Genomic DNA, 19,979 nt, shown 5'->3' on the forward strand with positions numbered 1-19,979 from the left:
ATATTAGTTTCGGGCGTACAATATAGCGATTCAACTCTTCCTTACAATACCCAGTGCTCACCACAATGTATACTCTTAATTCCTCCGAAGGTGGACATTTTGATAAATGATTTAGGACAACTGGATAACATTTTCTTTCTTTATTTTTTTTTTTTACTTCTTATTGCTTTTACTTTTGAACTTCTTATCTTTGTAAGTAATATATGAATACCTTGAGTTTTATCCAGGCAAATCCCTGACATCATATCATGTCACCCCAAAATACCCCAATATATGTCTCCAGAAGAGGACTTTTAGGAATTAGTATACAAATAATGCTATTATAACACTGGACAAAATTGACAACACCATTTCACTCTTTGATATCTTAATTAATATGTACCTATAAGATATGGCAGCTGCTAACCTCCCCATCCCCCAGAGAGGTCCACGTCTGAGAGTTTTTCAGTATTCTAGCCATTTTGAAAAAGATGAAATTAGATCCAATTCTTCCACTACCCAAAGAATAAACAGCAATGTGATCAGAAGTCTAAGTAATAAAATGCTAGGATATATGTGCTAGAAGAAAACATAGTTCCAATATAACCTGGGTATAAATAAAGGCTTACAACTGTGGAGTCCCAGTGTACCCAAAGAGAAGACAGGTAACTCTGACAACCTTGAAGTTTCTGTTTTTTAAGTGACATAGCAAAATGCCACAGGCCAGGTCAAAACACAGATGCCAAACTAGGAGAAAATATTAGCAGCATATGTTATAGATAAAAGCCAAATATCCCTAATATGCAAATCTTATAGATAAGAGGGCACGAATCTTATAGATAAGTGGGCAAAAGACATGACAATTCACAAAAAGATAAATGTTGCCTATGGTCATAGAAAAAGATGTTCCATTTCACTCTTACTAAGATAAATACCATACCAGTTATTACCCGTTGGTTCGCAATAATTCAAATCTTGACCGTATAGTGTTTTGTTGAGACTCTGGAGAAAGAGCCTCATACATCGCCGTTGGGGATGGATAACCCTTACAGAGAGGAATTTGGCAGTTTCTGACAAAGCCACATGCCTTCACTTTTCAACTCTTCAGTCCTTCTACCCTAAGTATACACTATCAGTTATTTTAATAACTTGCACAAATGTGCAAGATTATTCATTGCAGTGTTATCTGTAATTGCAAAATATTGATAACTACATATGCACACATAGAATAGGGGGTAAATAAGTACATATATACACTAGGCTACCATGCAGCTGTTGAAAAGAATGAGGAAGGTCTCTGTGAGCTGATACGGAGTGATTTTAAGGATATTATTGATTGATAAAAGCTAAGTGCAAAAGAGCATGTGCATATGCTTCATGTAAAAGCAAAAGGAAAACATAAATATGTACACACATACACACATGCTTGACTTCACATAAACACACACACACACACACACAGGAAGGATAGCAAGGGAGCAGTGAACAAAGAACAGGGTGGAAGGGGTAGGGAAGGTCATGACCCTTCTCTGGAGTATCTTTTTATACAGATTTGACTCTTGGCAGCCTGTTAATGATGCCTTATATGTTCAAAAGTGAGATTAAGTGGATGTGGATGGGAGGGAGAACCTAACAGTGAAACAAATAGATCCCCACTGCATTTCAGTGAATCCCATAAGCGCAATGAAGGGAAAAAAGGAGAATGAATTAATCCAAGTAATTTGGAGACCCAGTATTTGACTACATCCTTTTAGTTTTGAGTGAAAGGATAGGGGATTACAAACATCCTAAATTCTTTTTAAGTAGGTTTGATTTTTGTAATACTTTGGATGAAGTAATTGGTATACATTTATTACAAATTGAACCAAAGAATGTGTTATTCTTCGGAATTAGAATTTTCAGTAAGGAAGAAAGTCATACAAATACACGGTGGGGGAAGGCAACAAAAAAACCCTGTGGGAATCAGTTGGATTTTGAAATATCACTATGAACTTGAGATTTCTAAAATTCGTGTGTGTCCGATATTCAGATATATGTACATATATACATAGATACATGAATGTACGTGTTTATGTCACTGTATATATGAATGTGTGTGTATAAATGCATGTATTTCCTTTTTTTTAAGGTTTTATTTATTTATTTGACAGAGAGAGAGAGATCACAAGTAGGCAGAGAACCAGGCAGAGAAAGAGGGGGAAGCAGGCTCCCCACTGAGCAGAGAGCCTGATGTGGGGCTCGATCCCAGGAACCTGGGATCATGACCTGAGCCAAAGGCAGAGGCTTTAACCCACTGAGCCACCCAGGCACCCCAAGTGCATGTATTTCCTGTCTTAGTACACTGAAAAGACCGAGAGGCAAAGATAACACAGCAGCAATGAGTATCCCTGTCTTGGTCTCCAATACTACCACTCATTAAAAGAACCCAAGCTTCAGATGTCCATCAACAGATGAATAGGTAAAGAAAATTTGGCACATTTATACAATGGAATATTACACAGCCATCAAAAAATGAAATCTTGCCATTTGCAATGACTTGGATAGAACTAGAGGGTATTACGCTAAGCAACACAAGTCAATCAGAGAAAGATAATTATCATATGATCTCACCATATGTGGAATTTAAGAAACAAAACAGAGAATCATAGGGGAAGGGCAGGCAAAAAAATGAAGCAAGATGAAACCAGAGAGGGAGACAAACCATAAGAGACTTTTAATCATAGCAAAGAAACTGAGGGTTGCTAGAGGGGAGGGGAGTGCGGGGGGATAGGGTGGCCGAGGGATGGACACTGGGGAGGGTTATGTGTTACAATAAGCACTGGGTATTATATAAGACTGATGAATCACAGACCTGTACCCTTGAAACAAATAATACTTTATATGTTAATTAATTGAATTTGAATTAAAAAATAAATAAATATATATATACACACACACACACACACACACACACACACACACACATTAAGAAAAGGAACCAAGTCTTGGCAAAGAGATGCCTAATTTGGGGGTTGAGGAAGGTATGAACAGAGGGAGGCTCGGTCCTCTTGCTCTGTGAGAAAGTAAGGAATATGTTTCAAAAAATGATGGGCACGTATCTCAAGGACATGGGAACCGCTTTGGAAATGCCCACTGGCCAAAGCTAGAACAATTTGAGCACCAAAATAATTAAGTAGAATAGTGGCTTATACACTTTCAGAGAAAAAAGCAGACCTCTTTAGTCCATATCGTGGATGGACAAATAAACAAAAATATAATAAAAAGGGGGAAAGGGAGGGCTCTTGCTTACGTCAGAGTATCTAGTGCCAGCTGGTAAACGTGAATGAGTCCTGCAGTTAGATAATGAGCCTTTTGTTAATGCGGTAGGAAGATCAGATTAGTCAAGACCCATCAAGGACTGCTCACACTGGCAGGAAGTTTTAATGAAGAACAGGCTGTTTGCTTGGTCCATAAGGGTCTCTTCACAGATCACTTGTTAGTTCCAAGGGAAACAGTAGCACTTGCACAGTACAGAAATTAGACATCATCTGGGCGAGATGATCCAAATCAGCATCACCACTGAGGGGCAGATGCACAGAAAATCACCTTTATTATATTCTAGCCATGAATGAGTCATCTGAATCTAATCACGAGGAAACATCAGACAAACTCAAAATGAAGAACATTCTACCTAATAAGGAGAGAGCGGGATTATACCCCTCAACAGGGCCGATTTCATGAAGACAGAGGCTGTGCATGTGGTTTAAAGAAAGTAAAGACAGGTGGCCAGTAAAGGCAGTACTTACCCCCAGACTGAATCCCACATGGGGAGACAAGATGCCATAAAGTTCATCACTGGGTCGACCCAGGTGGTAAAACTGGACTGCAGTAGTAGATTTGGCACAAGGATTATATCGATGTTAGATTCCCTAAAGTCAAAAACGATACTGTGGAGAATTTCTCTATGTTCAGATGTAGTTCTCCAGAGACAGGGAGAAACACAAGAAAACAATGAAGTAAATAAGGTAAGATATTATAAAATAGATAAAGGATGTATGGTTTTTCTTCCTACTGTTTATTTTCTGTGACTCCTTTTATAGAAGAAACTATTTCTAAATAAAAATTTAAATACATTTGAAAACACGTCATGTTAACCTGAAAGTTTTATGGAGAAGCCCATTGAGCCAAATTCTTCAATTCCCACCTGTAAGTTGAAATGCTCAGATTCTTTCACATGCCTGATAAGCTTACATGTTCACATCATCTACCTCATTGCCCTTGACAAGTAAAGTTGTGCAGTATTTGGATTTTCAGACGGTGAGAATCGGTCACTAAACAATTGCCCTGGTACAGTGAATGTTAACAGCCTCTTCTTATTCTTTCTTTTTAATTTATTTATTTGACAGGCAGATCACAAGCGGGCAGAGAGGCAGGCAGAGACAGAGAGAGGGGGAAGCAGGCTCCCCGCTGAGCAGAGAGCCCGATGCGGGGCTTGATCCCAGAACCCTGAGATCATGACCCGAGCTGAAGGCAGAGGCTTTAACCCACTGAGCCACCCGGCGCCCCTCTTCTTATTCTTTTTATATGCAGCAGATTCATGTATGCTCATCCCTGTAGTCTTTTAAAATATTGTCATAGCATCAAGAGTTTCTAAGTCTCCATCAGCGTGATCAAGCTTTCTAATGTCTCATTTGTCCCCTTGTCACCAGTAGCAGGATCTCTCCATCATTTGCCTCTACCCTATCTACTCCATTCAAACTCTATTAATGAGAGGAAAGAGAAAAAAAAATAAACTTGACAATAAGAAATACAGAGCAGTTTTCTTACTAAGGAATGTCAAGACTGTGAAGACAGAATGTGAGCTAAGATATATGTCTCTCTACATACCATGGCTACACAGGTAGCTTGGTTTTTAGAAGTAGGAAGATGGTTATTTTACAGTTTTTCATTCCAAAGGGCCTTGGGGTTAATAGCTAAAATAACAGAAACATCCATCTGCAATTTATACATGATACATGTATCTCCCCCCCGCCCCCACACACACACACCTTTAAATACGTGGGCACTGAATTGTGAGAAAGGAAAGCATACCTTCCCATTCCTCCATGGTATTATGCCCAAACTGGGCTCAGGCCCAATTCCAGATCTGAATTCTGAATCCATTCGTAGTTCTGCCTAAAAGGCTCTATTTTTCAAAATTACAACTTTTCTTTAAAACATAATATTTTCATTATTAACATTATTATCAGCAGAAAATATTAGCAATTGTTTACAGTAAGTACGGAGTAAAACATAATTACAATGGGCTCTAAGAAGAAAACTACGAGGTGGTCATTTTATTGAAAATGGATTCATCATTAACCGTGAAGTTTTCTTCCCGTTTTGTTATCAAAACTCGCTAGTAGATACATAAATCTTTTATTTCACACTTTGTCAGAATTGGAGAAGTTACCTGGTGATCATCCTATTTCTCAGCTGGATTTCAGCAGACTCCTTCAGCAGTGTGACTCCGTGCTTAACCAGGCCAGCCTTCACATGGACCAGGGAAGGGGAGGCGGGACGGGAAGACGGGAAAACGAAGCTGAAAAGCGCTGTCAGCAAATGCTAGAAGATGCAGAACAAACCATATATACAAACATTAGGCCCATCGAGCAAAAATGTTTTTAACCCCAGCCTCCCTTATGGACATAAATATTCCGTAGCTGTCATTCTGAAGGAGCCCTGGGCACGTGAGAATCAATTGCCGCCAATCAGGCGGGAAGAGTTATGGAAATAAATCCTTTTGTCTCCTCTTCCCCAGGATTGACATCTTCAAGTACGTGATCTACGGCATCGCAGCTGCCTTCTTTGTGTACGGCATTCTGCTGATGGTGGAAGGTTTCTTCACCACCGGTGCCATCAAAGATCTCTATGGGGATTTCAAAATCACCACTTGCGGCAGATGCGTGAGCGCCTGGGTATGTTATTTGTCGGTGTTCAGGGTTGAATGTGGGTTTGTGTCAATAGCACACAGGTGTTTGTATTCATCTGCCAAGAACGAAAGTTTCTGTTTTTTTTTTTTTTTTTTATCACAGTAACATTCCCTCTTGTGACGGCGATCTAAAATCTTAAAAATGTTATTTTCTAAATTAAGATTATTCCATGTGAAAATTCAGCTGCAAATTCTCAAATCATATGCAACATAACTGGTTTTTGTTTTAGAGTCAGCAAAACAAAGGAGATTAATTTGTGACTTTTTTCCCCCCAAATGGCTTTGGGGTTCCCATACAATATTTAGAATAACAGAAAAAAATCCATCAGCAATTAGGGACAATATATGTGTCCCTTCTCCTTAAATATATGCCTTTGCATTTTACTGTAAACTTGAGAGAACTGTACTATGTAATTTCTGTTTAATATGACATAAGGTAAAAATTATAATGTTATATTAAATTATCTTTTAAATCCTTACTGATATGGTAGTTAATGGTAAATCAAGCTGCCAGTCCTATTCTAGAACTAATGCAGTGCAGACAGTGCATGTGTAGCTGTTAAGCACAAAAGCAGTTTAAAAATTAAGGGTCATACAGTTGAAAGTACTTTTGCATTTTTATGCAGAATGATTTTCCTATAAAGAAATGTTAAAATTCCCATCACTGACTAACAGGTCTCCCTTCCTTTCTCAGTGTTCTATAGGAACGTCTACTTACCTTTCATATTAAGTGAGAGGTCTCTAATAAGGAATGAAATCGTTTATTTCAGTCTTACAGGAAAGTTTGAAAATAGCTATTACCCACCAAACTTTTGTTGGTAAAACCTAAGTTTTATCAGCTCCTAGCAAGTTCTGTCATGGTGCTTAGTGTCAGAGGTGATAATCATCTGAAAATACTTGGCCCAGTGTTATGGGAACCTGGAGTTGTCTCTGGAATCATTGCTTGTAAGACTCATTTCTTTCCCGGAGTGATGCTTACTGTAGTAGCTAAGTCTTTAGGACTAGTAATATCAAATTACAGATCTGGAGGAAGGTAAGTTAAAGGTCTTTGATTCATTTCAAAAAAATAAAACATGACTATTCTGTGAGCCAGTTGTCAGTGATAACTCAGCAATTCCTCTATTAAGAAAGCAAGTTGTGAGGGGCGCCTGGGTGGCTCAGAGGGTGAGCATCTGGCTTCAGCTCAGGTCATGATCTCAGGGTCCCTGCATGGGGCTCCCTGCTCAGCAGTGTGGCTTCTCTCCCTCTACCTCTGCCATTCCCTCCACTTGTGCTCTCTCTCTCTCTGTCTCTCTAGCTCTCTGTCATATAAATAAATAAAATCTTGATTTGAGGTTCATTTATATTCTGCCAAGAGAGTACAGGGATTTCAACTAACCATTGGCTTTCCCTCTGGTTGGGGCAGTATCATTATAACACCATGTGTGCGTCTGAGCGTGCCCCTAACTCTTCTGGCTCAGTTAACTCATTTACAGCATGAGGTACTAGATCATCCCTAAAGCTCCTTCCAGCTTAGAGAGTCCATGATTCTAAAACACGATTCAAATAGTAGAGAAAAAGGAACTATGCAAGCACGTTTTACCCTTGGGGAGCAACCCTGTGCAGGAAGACTGCGGTTGCTTCTGCTGCACTGAGAATTTTAAACTCAACGCCGTGGGATTGGATGCCGAAGTCAAACATGGCAGAAGAAAACGGACCTCTACTGCACTGTTAGTAATTGTCTGCTTACCCTTCAAACATCCCAAGGATATTTCAAATAAGAACGTTTAAAGTGCAAACCTGAGCCCCCTCCATTCTGTAACAGTAACAAGTGTTTGTCAGTCCCGCCCAGCAGACCAGAAGGCTGGCAGCAGCTGCGTGGGGTCCTCCAGAGGCCATACAGGAGGGAGTCAGGCCCCTGAGACACCCCGCCCACCCCTTGAGCATCCGCTCTGCCGTCTGGGAATGAGCGGAACCCCGCAGACCGCTGGACTAGTGGGGGCGCAGCTCCGCTTCCTGGATGCACAGGGTGGTGGGACCTGTGACCCTCTCTCTGCACAGCACACCCGCCTCGCTGGACCCACTGGGCTTGCGGTCACAGGGAACAGGGAGGGCAGCCCAGTCACCCTCTCGACCTACGCATCTTCCCTGTTCTCTACATCCCCTCTGCTGCTTTCTTTTCATTGGTAGGTCGATTACACCTCGCAGTCTACTCTGTGTTCTCTGAGTCACCTGTTAGCCTGCATTATCGATCTTCCTTCACGTTAAAAATGTCCTGTTGATGCCACATCAAAGCATTTCTTAGAATACTGGATAGTATTAAAGGATGGAATACTTGTGGATGCTTGTTTAGTTTGGTTTGCTTTTTTTGCAACAAGTGTATGAAGTGAAAAGCTTCCAGAATTAGTAGTAAAAGAAACTTGTTATTCTAGCCCTGTTCCTCTACGTTTTCTAAGAAGTAAAATGGTTGCTAATGGAGTCTACATCAGCACAAATGCTGTTAATGTTAAAGCAGTATTTTATCACTGAAGAGAGGATACTAATCAATACTCTTTTTTTTTCCATTTTATTTTATTTTATTTCTTTCGGTGTTCCAGCTTTCATTGTTAATGCACCACACCCAGTGCTCCATGCAATACGTGCCCTCCATAATACCCACCACCAGGCTCACCCAACCCCCCTCTCCCTCCCCTCCAAAACCCTCAGATTGTTTCTTAGAATCCACAGTCTCTCATGGCTCATCTCCACCTCCGATTTCCCCCAACTCCCTTCTCCTGTCCATCTCCCCGTGTCCTCCGTGTTATTCCTTATGCTCCACAAGTAAGTGAAACCATATGATAATTGACTCTCTCTGCTTGACTTATTTCACTCAGCATAATCTCTTCGACTCCCATCCATGTTGCTACAAAAGTTGGGTATTCGTCCTTTCTGATGGAGGCATCATACTGCATAGTGTATATGGACCACATCTTCCTTATCCTTTCATCCATTGAAGGGCATCTCGGCTCTTCCCACAGTTTGGCAACTTGGCCATGAGGTCGCCATGAACATTGGGGTACAGATGGCCCTTCTTTTCAATACATCAGTATCTTTGGGGTAAATACCCAGTAGTGCAATTGCAGGGTCATAGGGAAGCTCTACTTTTAATTTCTTAAGAAATCTCCACACTGTTTTCTTTTTTTTTTTAATATTTTTATTTATTTATCAGAGAGAGAGAGGGGGAGAGAGCGAGCACAGGCAGACAGAATGGCAGGCAGAGGCAGAGGGAGAAGCAGGCTCCCCGCCGAGCAAGGAGCCCGATGTGGGACTCGATCCCAGGACGCTGGGATCATGACCGGAGCCGAAAACAGCTGCTTAACCCACTGAGCCACCCAGGCATCCCTCCTCACTGTTTTCTTAATGAATGCTCTTGAAAGCACGACTTGATCTGCATTATGGGTTTCCTCTTACACAATATCAAGACCAATTCAAGTTCATTTCAAAATTTTAAATGCGATCCTTCGAAACCCTGAATGTGAGGCACATAAAATGTAAAAGCACAGTATCAACCTTAGGGTAGCATGTGAAAAGTTATTAAAATACTTGAAGTAGAAAAATTTATTTAAATTAAATATTAAATGGCACCAGGCTGAGTATGAGTCAACACATGTTATTTGATATATTAAATCTGAACTAAATAAGTTTAGTGAATATAGAAATATTTCTTTTCTTTTTTTAATCTTTTTTTTAAAGATTGTATTTATTTATTTGGGAGACAGAGATCACAAGTAGGCAGAGAGGCAGGCAGAGAGAGAGAGGAGGAAGCAGGTTCCCCAGTGAGCAGAGAGCCTGATGCAGGGCTTGATCCCAGAACTCTGGGATCATGACCTGAGCTGAAGGCAGAGGCTTTAACCCAGTGAGGCACCCAGGTGCCCCATAGAAATAGTTATTTTCTTTGAATTTCATCTCCATTAAATATTTAAGCTAAAAAATATATTTATTCAGTTGCAGCTGGGGAGGCATTCGTGTCTCACATTTTGAAATGTGGAATTATGTATTGTGTCATCACTAAGTGTTCTCATTTCCCAGAATTTCCTAATAACCATTATGACACCAACATGGATCTCAGAATCTGCCTGTGCTTTTTTAAAAAAAGATTTTATTTATTTATCTGACAGAGAGAGAGAGAGAGATCACAAGTAGGCAGAGAGGCAGGCAGAGAGAGGGGGGGGGAAGCAGGCTCCCTGCTGAGCAGAGAACCCGATGTGGGGCTTGACCCAAGACCCTGAGATCATGATCTGAGCCAAAGGCAGAGGCTTAACCCACTGAGCCACCCAGGTGCCCCGACACTTTAGATTTTTAAGTCCAACAGTTTTGAAGTAATAGAATTCTTAAATGTACTAGTCTCTGTAGAAATTCCTACATTTGTTTTTCATAAATCTACCCGCTCTAGACTCAAGTAAAACAAGAAAAACTTTAGAAAATATGGGTATTCGTTTCCGAGGGCTTGCCGTATTAGAGGTACCACAACGAATGGCTTCAGCAGTGGAAATTTATTGTCTCACATTTCTGGAAGCCAGAAGCTCCAGGTCAGGGTGTTGGGAGGGTTGGTCCCTTCTGAGGCCGCACAGGAGAATCTGTTCCTCTAGCCGTGGTGTGTTGTTGCCATCTCTGGCGTCCCAGGCTTCTAGAAGCCTCACCCCCCAAAATTGCCCTCGTCTTCTCATGGTGTCCTCCCTCAATGCTTGTCTGAGCTCAGCCTTCCCTGTCTCCAGGACTCCTGTTGTATTGGATTAGGGCCATAATTTTCAAGTTTTCTTATCTCCTGTAAAAACCCTGTGTCCAAATAAACTCACATTATGAGGTACTGGGGGGTGAGACTTCACATGAATTTTCTTACATAGACTGAGGTGCCGTGCTGGGCGCTGCTAATGGGAGAAGCTACAGAACATGCCCCTGCCTCTGGGGAGTTTCCAGTCTAGTTAGAATAATCAGGCAACTTGTACACATGCGAAACATAATGATGAACAGGGACACTTACTGTGTTTGCACAGAGAAAAGGGGAGTAAACTGTGTTGTTGACCAGCATGTACCTGAGGCCTTGTACAGTGCACATCCTTGACACACGGGAAATTTTAATTACTAATGAACTGATCAGTAAAAGTGGCTCTTAATTTGGGTTTGGAAGGATAGAAGGAAGTTCTGTGGGCAACCTGGAGGCTGAAAATTAGAACGCAATGTTTAGGATACTGCCGTTAGCAAGGTGTTATATCCGGCAGGTGCAAAATCCTAATAGATTGTAGATTAAGTTCTGAAGGGTTTCCATTTGATTTGTTCAATGAATGAGACCCATGAAAGGTATTAAAGAAGAAAACATTACTGTTAGCATCTTTTAAAATAGACGTTGGTGTTTAGAGAAGTTTTAGGTTCACATCAAAATTGAGTGGGAAGCGCAGAGATTTCCTGTATCCCCCTGGTTCCCACCTAGGCACCACTATGAAGATCCCAGAGTGACCCATTTGCCACAACCAATGAACCTGAAGATCACAACTGACATCAGTTCACTCTTGGTGTTGCACATTCTGGGGGTCTGGACGAATGTATGCTCCACTATAGCGCCCACAGATTAGTCTCACCGAAAACCCTCTGCACTCCACCTGTTCATCCCCCCTCCCCCCAACTCCCGGCAACCACTGATCTTTTTCCTGTCTCAATAGATTTACCTTTTCCAGAACGTCATACAGTAGGTAGCCTTATCTGCGTGGCTTTTTTCACTTAGTAATATGCAGTTTTAAGGCTCTCTGTACATCTTGCATGACCTGATGGTTCATTTCCCTTTGGTACCGAGTGATGGTCCATTGTCCGCATGGACCACAGTCTGTTTATCCATTCACCGACTCAAGGACATCTGCATTGCTTCTAGGTTTTGGCAATGATGAACGCAGCTGCTGTACACGTAGCCAGTCATTTTCAGAACAATTTTCTGATCACTGCTTGTGCCTAGGTAGTTTGGGGCCATCGTGGTGACAAAGAAGATGATGATGGCTGCATATTTGCAAGCTAGTTTGCATAATAAGTGACATAAGTTTTTTCCGCAGCAAACTTTACAGGGCGTGCTTTCTGGAGCCTTCTGAGTTCAGTATTGTTAGTGCTGCTCCGTTTTGCATGTGTGGTGATAGCATGTCCAGGTATCAATCTGCTTTTCTTCGACTCAGTATCGTTTTGTGTTAGAATCGTCGTTCTCAACCAGGGGCTGTTTTCCTCACTGAGCGTGTTGAGAAGCGGTGGTTGCGTCACTGGCATCTGGTGGCCTGCAGTCATGCGCAGGACAGGCCCATAACGAGGAATTTGCCGGCCCCCGCTTTCCATGGTGCTGAATTTGAGAAGCCCTGGTTTAGAAATTTGGTTCATATCCAACACCTCGCCCCTCCATGCGTTTGGCTGACACTGGCCTAAATTTCTGGCAGATCATCCGACTTCACCTTTTCTTACTTCAGATGCGGTCCCCTGAAGAGCCTAAAGATGACAGTCAGCGAAGTCCTGACACCCTGTGTACCCCCGAGAGCTTTACTGATTGCAGGAGCACAGTGGTTCTTCACGCTGGATGCCCGTTAGAATTGCCTGCAGGGCTTTTTTAAACTAGAAGTAGACTCAGGGGCACTTGGGTGGCTCAGCTGCTTAAGCATCCAGCTCTTGATTTCAGCTCACATAGTGATCTCCTGGGTTGTGGGATCAAGCCCCACATCAGGCTCTGTGCTCAGCAGGGAGTCTGCTGGAAGCTTCTCTCCCTCTGCCCCTCCCGCCACTCGCTTTCTCTCCCTTTCTTTGTCTCTTAAATACATAAATAAGCATTTAAAAATACATAGTTGTAGATGCAGTCTGCATGGGCAGACCTGAGTATCGCTGTCTCTCTCACAGCTGCCAGATGCCCCCCTGTGTGGCCAGGGTTGAAAAACACTCTCAGAGGTTGTGCTCCCGACTAATGTCTACTGGTCCGCTGTTTCGTCACGGTGCATTTGGGCTCTGAGCTATTTCTGTCTGCCTGGTGACTATAGCTTATGACATGGGATTGCATATTTTAAAGTTGCTAAGAGAGTAGGTCTTAAAAGTCCTCATCGCAAGAAAAAAATGTTGTGACATGTTAGGGTGACAAGATGTTACCCAGACTTACTGATTGTGGCTATCATTTCACACTGTAGGTAAATATCGAATCACTAAAAAAAAAAAAAAAAAAAAAAAATCGAATCACTAGGTCATATACCTGAAACTAATGTACTGTTATCTGTCCATTATTCCTCAGTTAAAAAGAAAAGTAATTATTATTATTAATTACTATTATTATATATTATTTATAATAATTATGATTAAATAATTATTATTTATTATGAATGCTCAGATGACAGAATATGTATCTGTCACAGTACTAGCAATGAAAAGCTAGATATAAACATGATAATTACAAACTATTTTATTACATACCTTTTTTTGTTACCTAGGATTATGCTTGATCTTTTTTTTTTTTTTTAATATATTTGAGACAGAGAGAGCACAGGCAGGGAAGAGGGTCAGAAAGAGAAGGAGAAGCAGACTCTCTGCTGAGCAGGGAGCCTAGCTCAGGGCTGCTCCCAGGACCCCGAGATCATGATCTGAGCCAAAGGCAGATGCTTAACCGATTGAGCCACCCAGGCGCCCCTACACTTGATCACTGGGAATAATTCTTCAATTTGAGTAATCATCAGATCCCAAGATAAAACATTACATAGGAAGAGAGAATTGTATTTTTAGCTTGTTTAATTTGGATACTTTCATGACCACGAACTTCTATTCCCTGAAATGTAACAGGTTTGCGCTCAAAATTCAAAAGTAAGGTCTTTTGTGCCTTTCTTAGAACAAAACATATGAATTAGTAATCATGAAAATACTTTCTCACAGCAAAGAGTTCCTCTGTTAGCCCTGAGCTCTATTAATTGACTCGGGCACTGCAGCTTGCCGAGAAAAGCAAGTGTGAGTCCCTTGCAGTGGTTTCCAAAGTCGCGCCTTCCATCGCCCCATAAAGTAGCAGCAGTCAGAGTCCAAAGTGTTCAGTCTACTTTGAATCTAAACCTATTGAATTATAGGTCCCATTCTACAGTGAACAGCACCTTCAAAAGAAGCTTTTGAGAAATCCCCCGAGACAGAAAGAAAACCAAGATAGAGAGGATGTAGCCGAAGGCATGCTGATTGCCCTCCCAGGGACTTCCGAGTGGCTTTCAGCTGTCCAAAGCAGTGTGCTTCAAGCTGCTGTATCATGTTCGTTGTTCTCGAGACTATAAATTAGCCTTGGATCTACAATTGCAAATAATGAAAATGTTAATAAAGAGGGCTTTTTTTTTCCCCCTCCAAGGAGTTCCATTAACAAGATTTCTTCAGTTTTGGGGTGGTTTCCAAACTTTCTAGAGCCTTTCTCCTCTCGAGTGGGAGCCCGCCTTGAATAACTTTCCCAGACTCAAGAACTTCTTTTTACTTTCTCCACAAGTGAAATGAAATCTAATTCCCTTATTCTGTACAGTCCTATCATTCAGCCGAAGCATATATTTTTATAGACGTGGCGGTAATCGCAATACTGCTGTCTTGCATAAAAATAGCTAATATTTTGTCTGTGCTTCTTACTAGCCCGATTCTCTGCTAAATGACTTTTATGTGCTACTTCCTTCCAGCCTCACTAAATCACGTAAGAGCAATTTAGCAGGTATTCTCATTTTACAAAGGCAGACACAGCAGCATAACGAGCAGCCAGACTCCATCCAGCTCCAAAGCCTGGGCCTTTCATCAATGCGCTATAAATCCCCCTTTATTGCTAAATAAATGTGACATTTAGGTTAGGGACACTGTGAGTGGCATGTTGGTGCTTGATAAAGTGGTCAGTCTCTGCCCACTTACAGAATAGAGGCGAAGGCTGCGAAATGGCCAAGAATGGAAAATGACTTTCATCAGCTCCTACAGATGAGCAGTGTGAGAAGCGAGTGGGCGCTGGTACAGGGAGCATGCAGATCGATGCCTGGAGGTTTCGCAGACCGCTCTCCCCCAGGATGGGTGCGTCGGGCCATGACAACAGAGGATTACCGAGCCAGCAGCCACACTGCCCAGCGAGCTTCCTCTGTTGATTTGCTTCATTCCAATTCCAGAAAAGAGAAGAATAAAGATGTACCCAGGAAATACTTCCCTTTCTCTCTGGTCGAGTCACACAGAATGTTTACCGTCAGCAGTCAAGTGTGTTTTAAGACTAGATACTGTCTAGATTTCCACACGGAATATTTGTATTTCCTCTAATGAGAAAAACAAGGGGGATGTGTTTCTTGCTTTCTCTGACTGAAATCCTTAGACATACCTTTCCACATCTTGGGCCCTCATTAAGTATTTGTTGAGCAAGACAAAAAAAATTCTAAAAGTGATATAAACTTTGATAATTCTATTAAAAGAGTAAATGGCCATTAAAGGACATTTCCTTGGGGGAACCTGGATGGCTCAGTTGTTGGACGTCTGCCTTTGGCTCAGGTCATGATCCCAGGGTCCTGGGATTGAGCCCCGCATCGGGCTCCCTGCTCAGTGGGAGGCCTGCTTCTCCCTCTCCCACTCCCCCTGCTTGTGTTCCCTCTCTTACTATGTCTTTCTCTGTCAAATAAATAAATAAAATCTTAAAAAAAAAAAGAAAAGACATTTCCTCCAGGTCCTGCGGTGACTTAAAGAAGTTAATATTTTTTTTAAAGAAGTTAATATTTAACAGGTTTTATTTTCCTATATATTTAGACCAGGCTTTGTTTCATCTTGGACAAAAATTTGTAAATATGTCTGCCAGATCTCAGTTTAAGGACATTGCCAGGACCGATGCTGGCTCTCCAGACTCTCCAACCAGTAGTACTGAAGAGTAGAGACTAACAGGAAGTCAGATTTGGGAGGAGATGAAGCAGTGTTATTAAAAAGTGTGTGTTTAATTATATTCTGTGTATCTGAAATCCTATGACACTTGCCAGATTATAGGAGACAGGCTTGATCTCAGGTCTCATTGGCTTTATCTTGGCCATTTTCTTCTTCGTTGTATAAATTCCCCACTACCCTTACTCCTGGTAATTTTCTATATTAATCACAACACAACTTTAATAAAGATGCACAAGCTCTAACATCACATTGACAAAGTTTGCCATCTTTCCAAAGTGTGAGAATTAATGAGTTTCACATGTTGGAGATTTCATTGAAACCATAAAGTCTCTCTATAACGCATCACTAAAGGAATTAATTGAGTTGAATAAGAGATTTAGTTTAATTGAGTTGAATAAGAGATTTAGTTTCATTCCATGTATTTATTTTATTCTGTATTATCATTTTGAAAATGTGACTTGAGGTGTTCAAATTAAGCCTCAATATACTCCTGTTTCTCTTCAAAAGTCTTCTTCTAGAAGTTACCTTTGAAGCCCAGAAGGGAACTAGGTGTCTGTAGAAACTCAGCTTTTGGTGTACAAAGACTATGATTCAGACACTTTCAAAAAGAATCCTACTGCTGTATGAGCTAATAAACTAATAGCTAATTCAAAGGATTAAAAATGCAACTGCAGGGGCACCAGGGTGACTCAGTCAGTTAAGCATCCAGCTATTGGTTTCAGCTCAGGTCATGATCTTGTAGTCGTGGGATCGAACCCCACGTTGGGCTCTATGCTGACCATAGAGACTGCTTCAGATTCTCTCTCCCTCCTCCCCGGCCCCTCTGCCCACTAGCTCAGGTGTGTGCTCTCTCTCTCTCAAATAAATAAATAAATACAATTTCACCCTTATACTTATGTTCACATGTGCTGGTCATCCCATGGTCTGAGTCTGATTATATAAATAAGCACAATCAATAGGAAATATCTCAGAAGATGCCACTTTTCAAACAAGCATTACTGTAATGTGCACAAACTCAAAATATGCTATGCACAAAGATAAAGAGGGAAGGAGGAGTTATAAAATTTGGAGTGGCTCTCTCTCAGGATGCAAATTCAGATCATTGTCGGGTACCCGCAGAAAAGCCTATGCCAACAGAACTCATCTCTTTCCAGCTTCCAATTTTAATTTGCAGATACAGTTAAGAGTAGTTGGGTTGGGATAAAGGGAAGTAAAATTGTGTCCCTTTGGGGGATGTGTACAAATATAATCACGAACAATGAGGCTGAAGGTGAGAGAGTGTACCGCTACATGAGTGACCTAGGAGGGTGTCTTGCTGTAGGAGTATGAGGCCCACCAAGCGGGAGTTCCTTGCAGTCCGAAAACTGAGTTCCCCACCCGTGCAGCACCAGGCATGGAGCACGAATGAATGCACGGTGGTGACTAACCTAGTATTTGTGGATTGAAAGAATAAATCAACGTATGAATCAACCATTGAATAGTGGGCAAGAATGTAGTTCCAAAAACTCTCTCCTGGCTTTTTTCTTCTTTCATGTTTTCTGTGTTTTGCTGGAAGATGACTTGCTAATCCTGCAGGCAGGGACATGAGTGATGGCCAAGAAGGCTATAGTCTCACTCACAGATGCAGGAATCAAATGATAAGAACCAGATATTGTAGCAGAACAATTCCCACAGAAGTGATTTTCTTCTTTAGCTACTCTTCAGGGATTATCTTGATTTTGGTCTGTGATATATGAGTATGATTCATTAATGCCAAGTGACATAGGGTAAGGGAAGGAAAAATAAGATGAAAACAGAGAAGGCGACAAACCATACGAGACTCTTAACTCTAGGAAACAAACTGAGGGCTGCTAGAGGGAGGCAGGTGCAAGCATGGGGTACTAGGTAATGCCTAATGATGGGCATTAGGAAGGCACGTGTTGCAATGAGCGCTGGGTGTTGTACACACTGATGAATCACTAATTCTACCTCTGTAACTAGTAATACATTCCATATTAATTAAATTGAATTTAAATTAAAAATTACATTAAATTTAAAAATGCCATGGTACAGTGGGGTAACTCCCGTGAGGCTCTGGTTGGTGTTTACCTGCGTGGGCACTTCATATAATAAATTATTCCTATATCGTGGGAAATATGCTAATGAATCCAGTGACACATAACTTGCATCGAGAAATACAATCAACTTGTATCAACGGGGGCATTCAAGCCTGTACTTAAACCTCAGAGCATTGTGGCTACACCTGTTCTTTTTCAGTTACCTCTGAAATACAGTTGTTAATGCAAGTGTTAGCTTAGGCCATTCAAGGTGTGTATTTATGGAGACAATTTTATATGTAGATGACATGGATTAAACCGTTGATAAGGAATGCGAAGCGACATGAATACATCTGTGTCTTACCAGCTCTTCATCCATCTACCAATGCATGCATCTAAGTTTTTTTTTTTTTTTTCAGCATCTAAGTCATGCTTGAGCTAAAAATCCACTCAACCGATGCTGAAACGAAGTCTTTTATTCATTTGTATCTGGGCACATAAACAGCCTTTTACTTCATTTTATAAATACTAAAATTATTTCTGAAACAAGCAAAAAAAAAACAACCCTTTATTTTCAACCTTTAAATCACATTTAACTATGTTTCTATAGCAAAAATAAAATCAGTCTTCTTGAAAGAAGACTTCAGAGTTAAAAGTTTACAGAAATCACTGAAAAGGAGAAGTGCACACTTTTATCGTTAATACTAAGCTGACTGGAGAATTACCACACTTACAATCTTAAATGTAACCCTGACTGCGTAGCTTCCATGTTTATGGTATGAATGGTGCTCATTTAGTTGTAACATAAATTTATCGACAAAGTTTGAACTTTGCAGAATCCCCTGTAAATAGACCAGTTACTGTTTTCTAAAGTCTAAAAAAAAGAAGAAGAAGAAGAAGTGAGGTGAGATTTTTGAGACAAATACGTGAGTGAAACAGACATTACGAGGCAGATGAGTTCTTTCTTCCTTTGTTGCCGGCCATCTCTGCCACGCGGAGGGCTTCAGGCAGGTTCTTCCTGCTGGAGTAACCCATGTTAATCAGCACCTCCCAGCTTCCCACTGTACTTCCTGCAGTGTCATGATCATGTGCTGGGCACGAGGACACTTAACACTTGAAATTGGATTTTGTGATTTAGTCACAAAATACTTCCTGTCCGGTGAATGACATGTTTTCTCTCTCAACTTTTTCTCTGTTGCAGTTCATTATGCTGACGTACCTTTTCATGCTGGCCTGGCTGGGGGTCACAGCTTTCACCTCTCTGCCCGTCTACATGTATTTCAATCTGTGGACCATTTGCCGAAACACCACCTTAGTGGAGGGAGCGAATCTCTGCTTGGACCTTCGTCAGTTTGGTAGGTGGACCTCTAACTAACTAAAGCAAGGCCTCTGAAATACTGCCGGTGACCTTGGAACCATCATGACTTGATGAGAAATGGATACTTGAGAAATGTATCAGAGTTTTCACCTTTAAGACATCCTTTTTTAAATTTAAATACGTAGGAATTGAAGAATGATTGGAGGTTAGTCCCACAGCATGAATCTGTGCACGTGTGTGTTTGAACAGACTATCAGGTTGGATTTCCTGGTATCAGCAATATGAAATTGTGATGTCTGTGTCCCGACTCCTTTGCACTTGTCCAGGCTTGTTATGATGCTTGTATCTACTCTTATTCTCCCACGACAAGCTATGCAATTTGTGAAGTCTAGTGTGAAGATCACCCAAGAAGTATGTACTTCACTGACTTCCAAAATAAGGCAGAAAAACTTAGCATTTTATAATAATGGAATCCAAGAACATTAAACCAATCAATAGCCCTCTTTGGTTACTTTTGTTTAGGGCTCACTGTGGGCTTGTGATACACCAACACAATTCTACTTGTCTGTCCATGTTGACTTGTTTGATGCTTACAATGGTTCTGTATGGTGGACACTATTATTATCCTTTCTATAAGTGACACAGGGGGGTTGAATGAGTTGCAGGCAGGGACATGAGTGATGGCTAAGAAGGCTGTAGTCTTACTCACAGATGCAGGATTCTGTATGGTGGACACTATTGTTATCCTCTTTGGTGAGGATGAAGTTCTTGGTGAGAAGATGACAGGGAATATGGGCAGCTCTTCCCCCTCTGTTCCCCCTGG

General features: G+C 41.2%; 1 protein-coding gene across 4 annotated transcripts in view; it reads left to right on the plus strand.

The window, feature by feature from the left end:
• GPM6A (glycoprotein M6A) overlaps positions 1–19,979 on the plus strand; it is a 342,679-nt gene that overhangs the window by 310,089 nt on the left and 12,611 nt on the right. For all 4 annotated transcript variants that reach the window (XM_082715847.1, XM_082715849.1, XM_082715848.1 and 1 more), the window contains exons 3-4: positions 5,759–5,915; positions 19,040–19,193. In XM_082715847.1, coding sequence (XP_082571973.1) covers positions 5,759–5,915; positions 19,040–19,193 — 311 coding nt within the window. The remainder of the gene's footprint in view (positions 1–5,758; positions 5,916–19,039; positions 19,194–19,979) is intronic.

Source organism: Mustela nivalis (assembly GCF_964662115.1).
Source record: "Mustela nivalis genome assembly, chromosome: 20".
Taxonomy (NCBI): Eukaryota; Metazoa; Chordata; class Mammalia; order Carnivora; family Mustelidae; genus Mustela; species Mustela nivalis.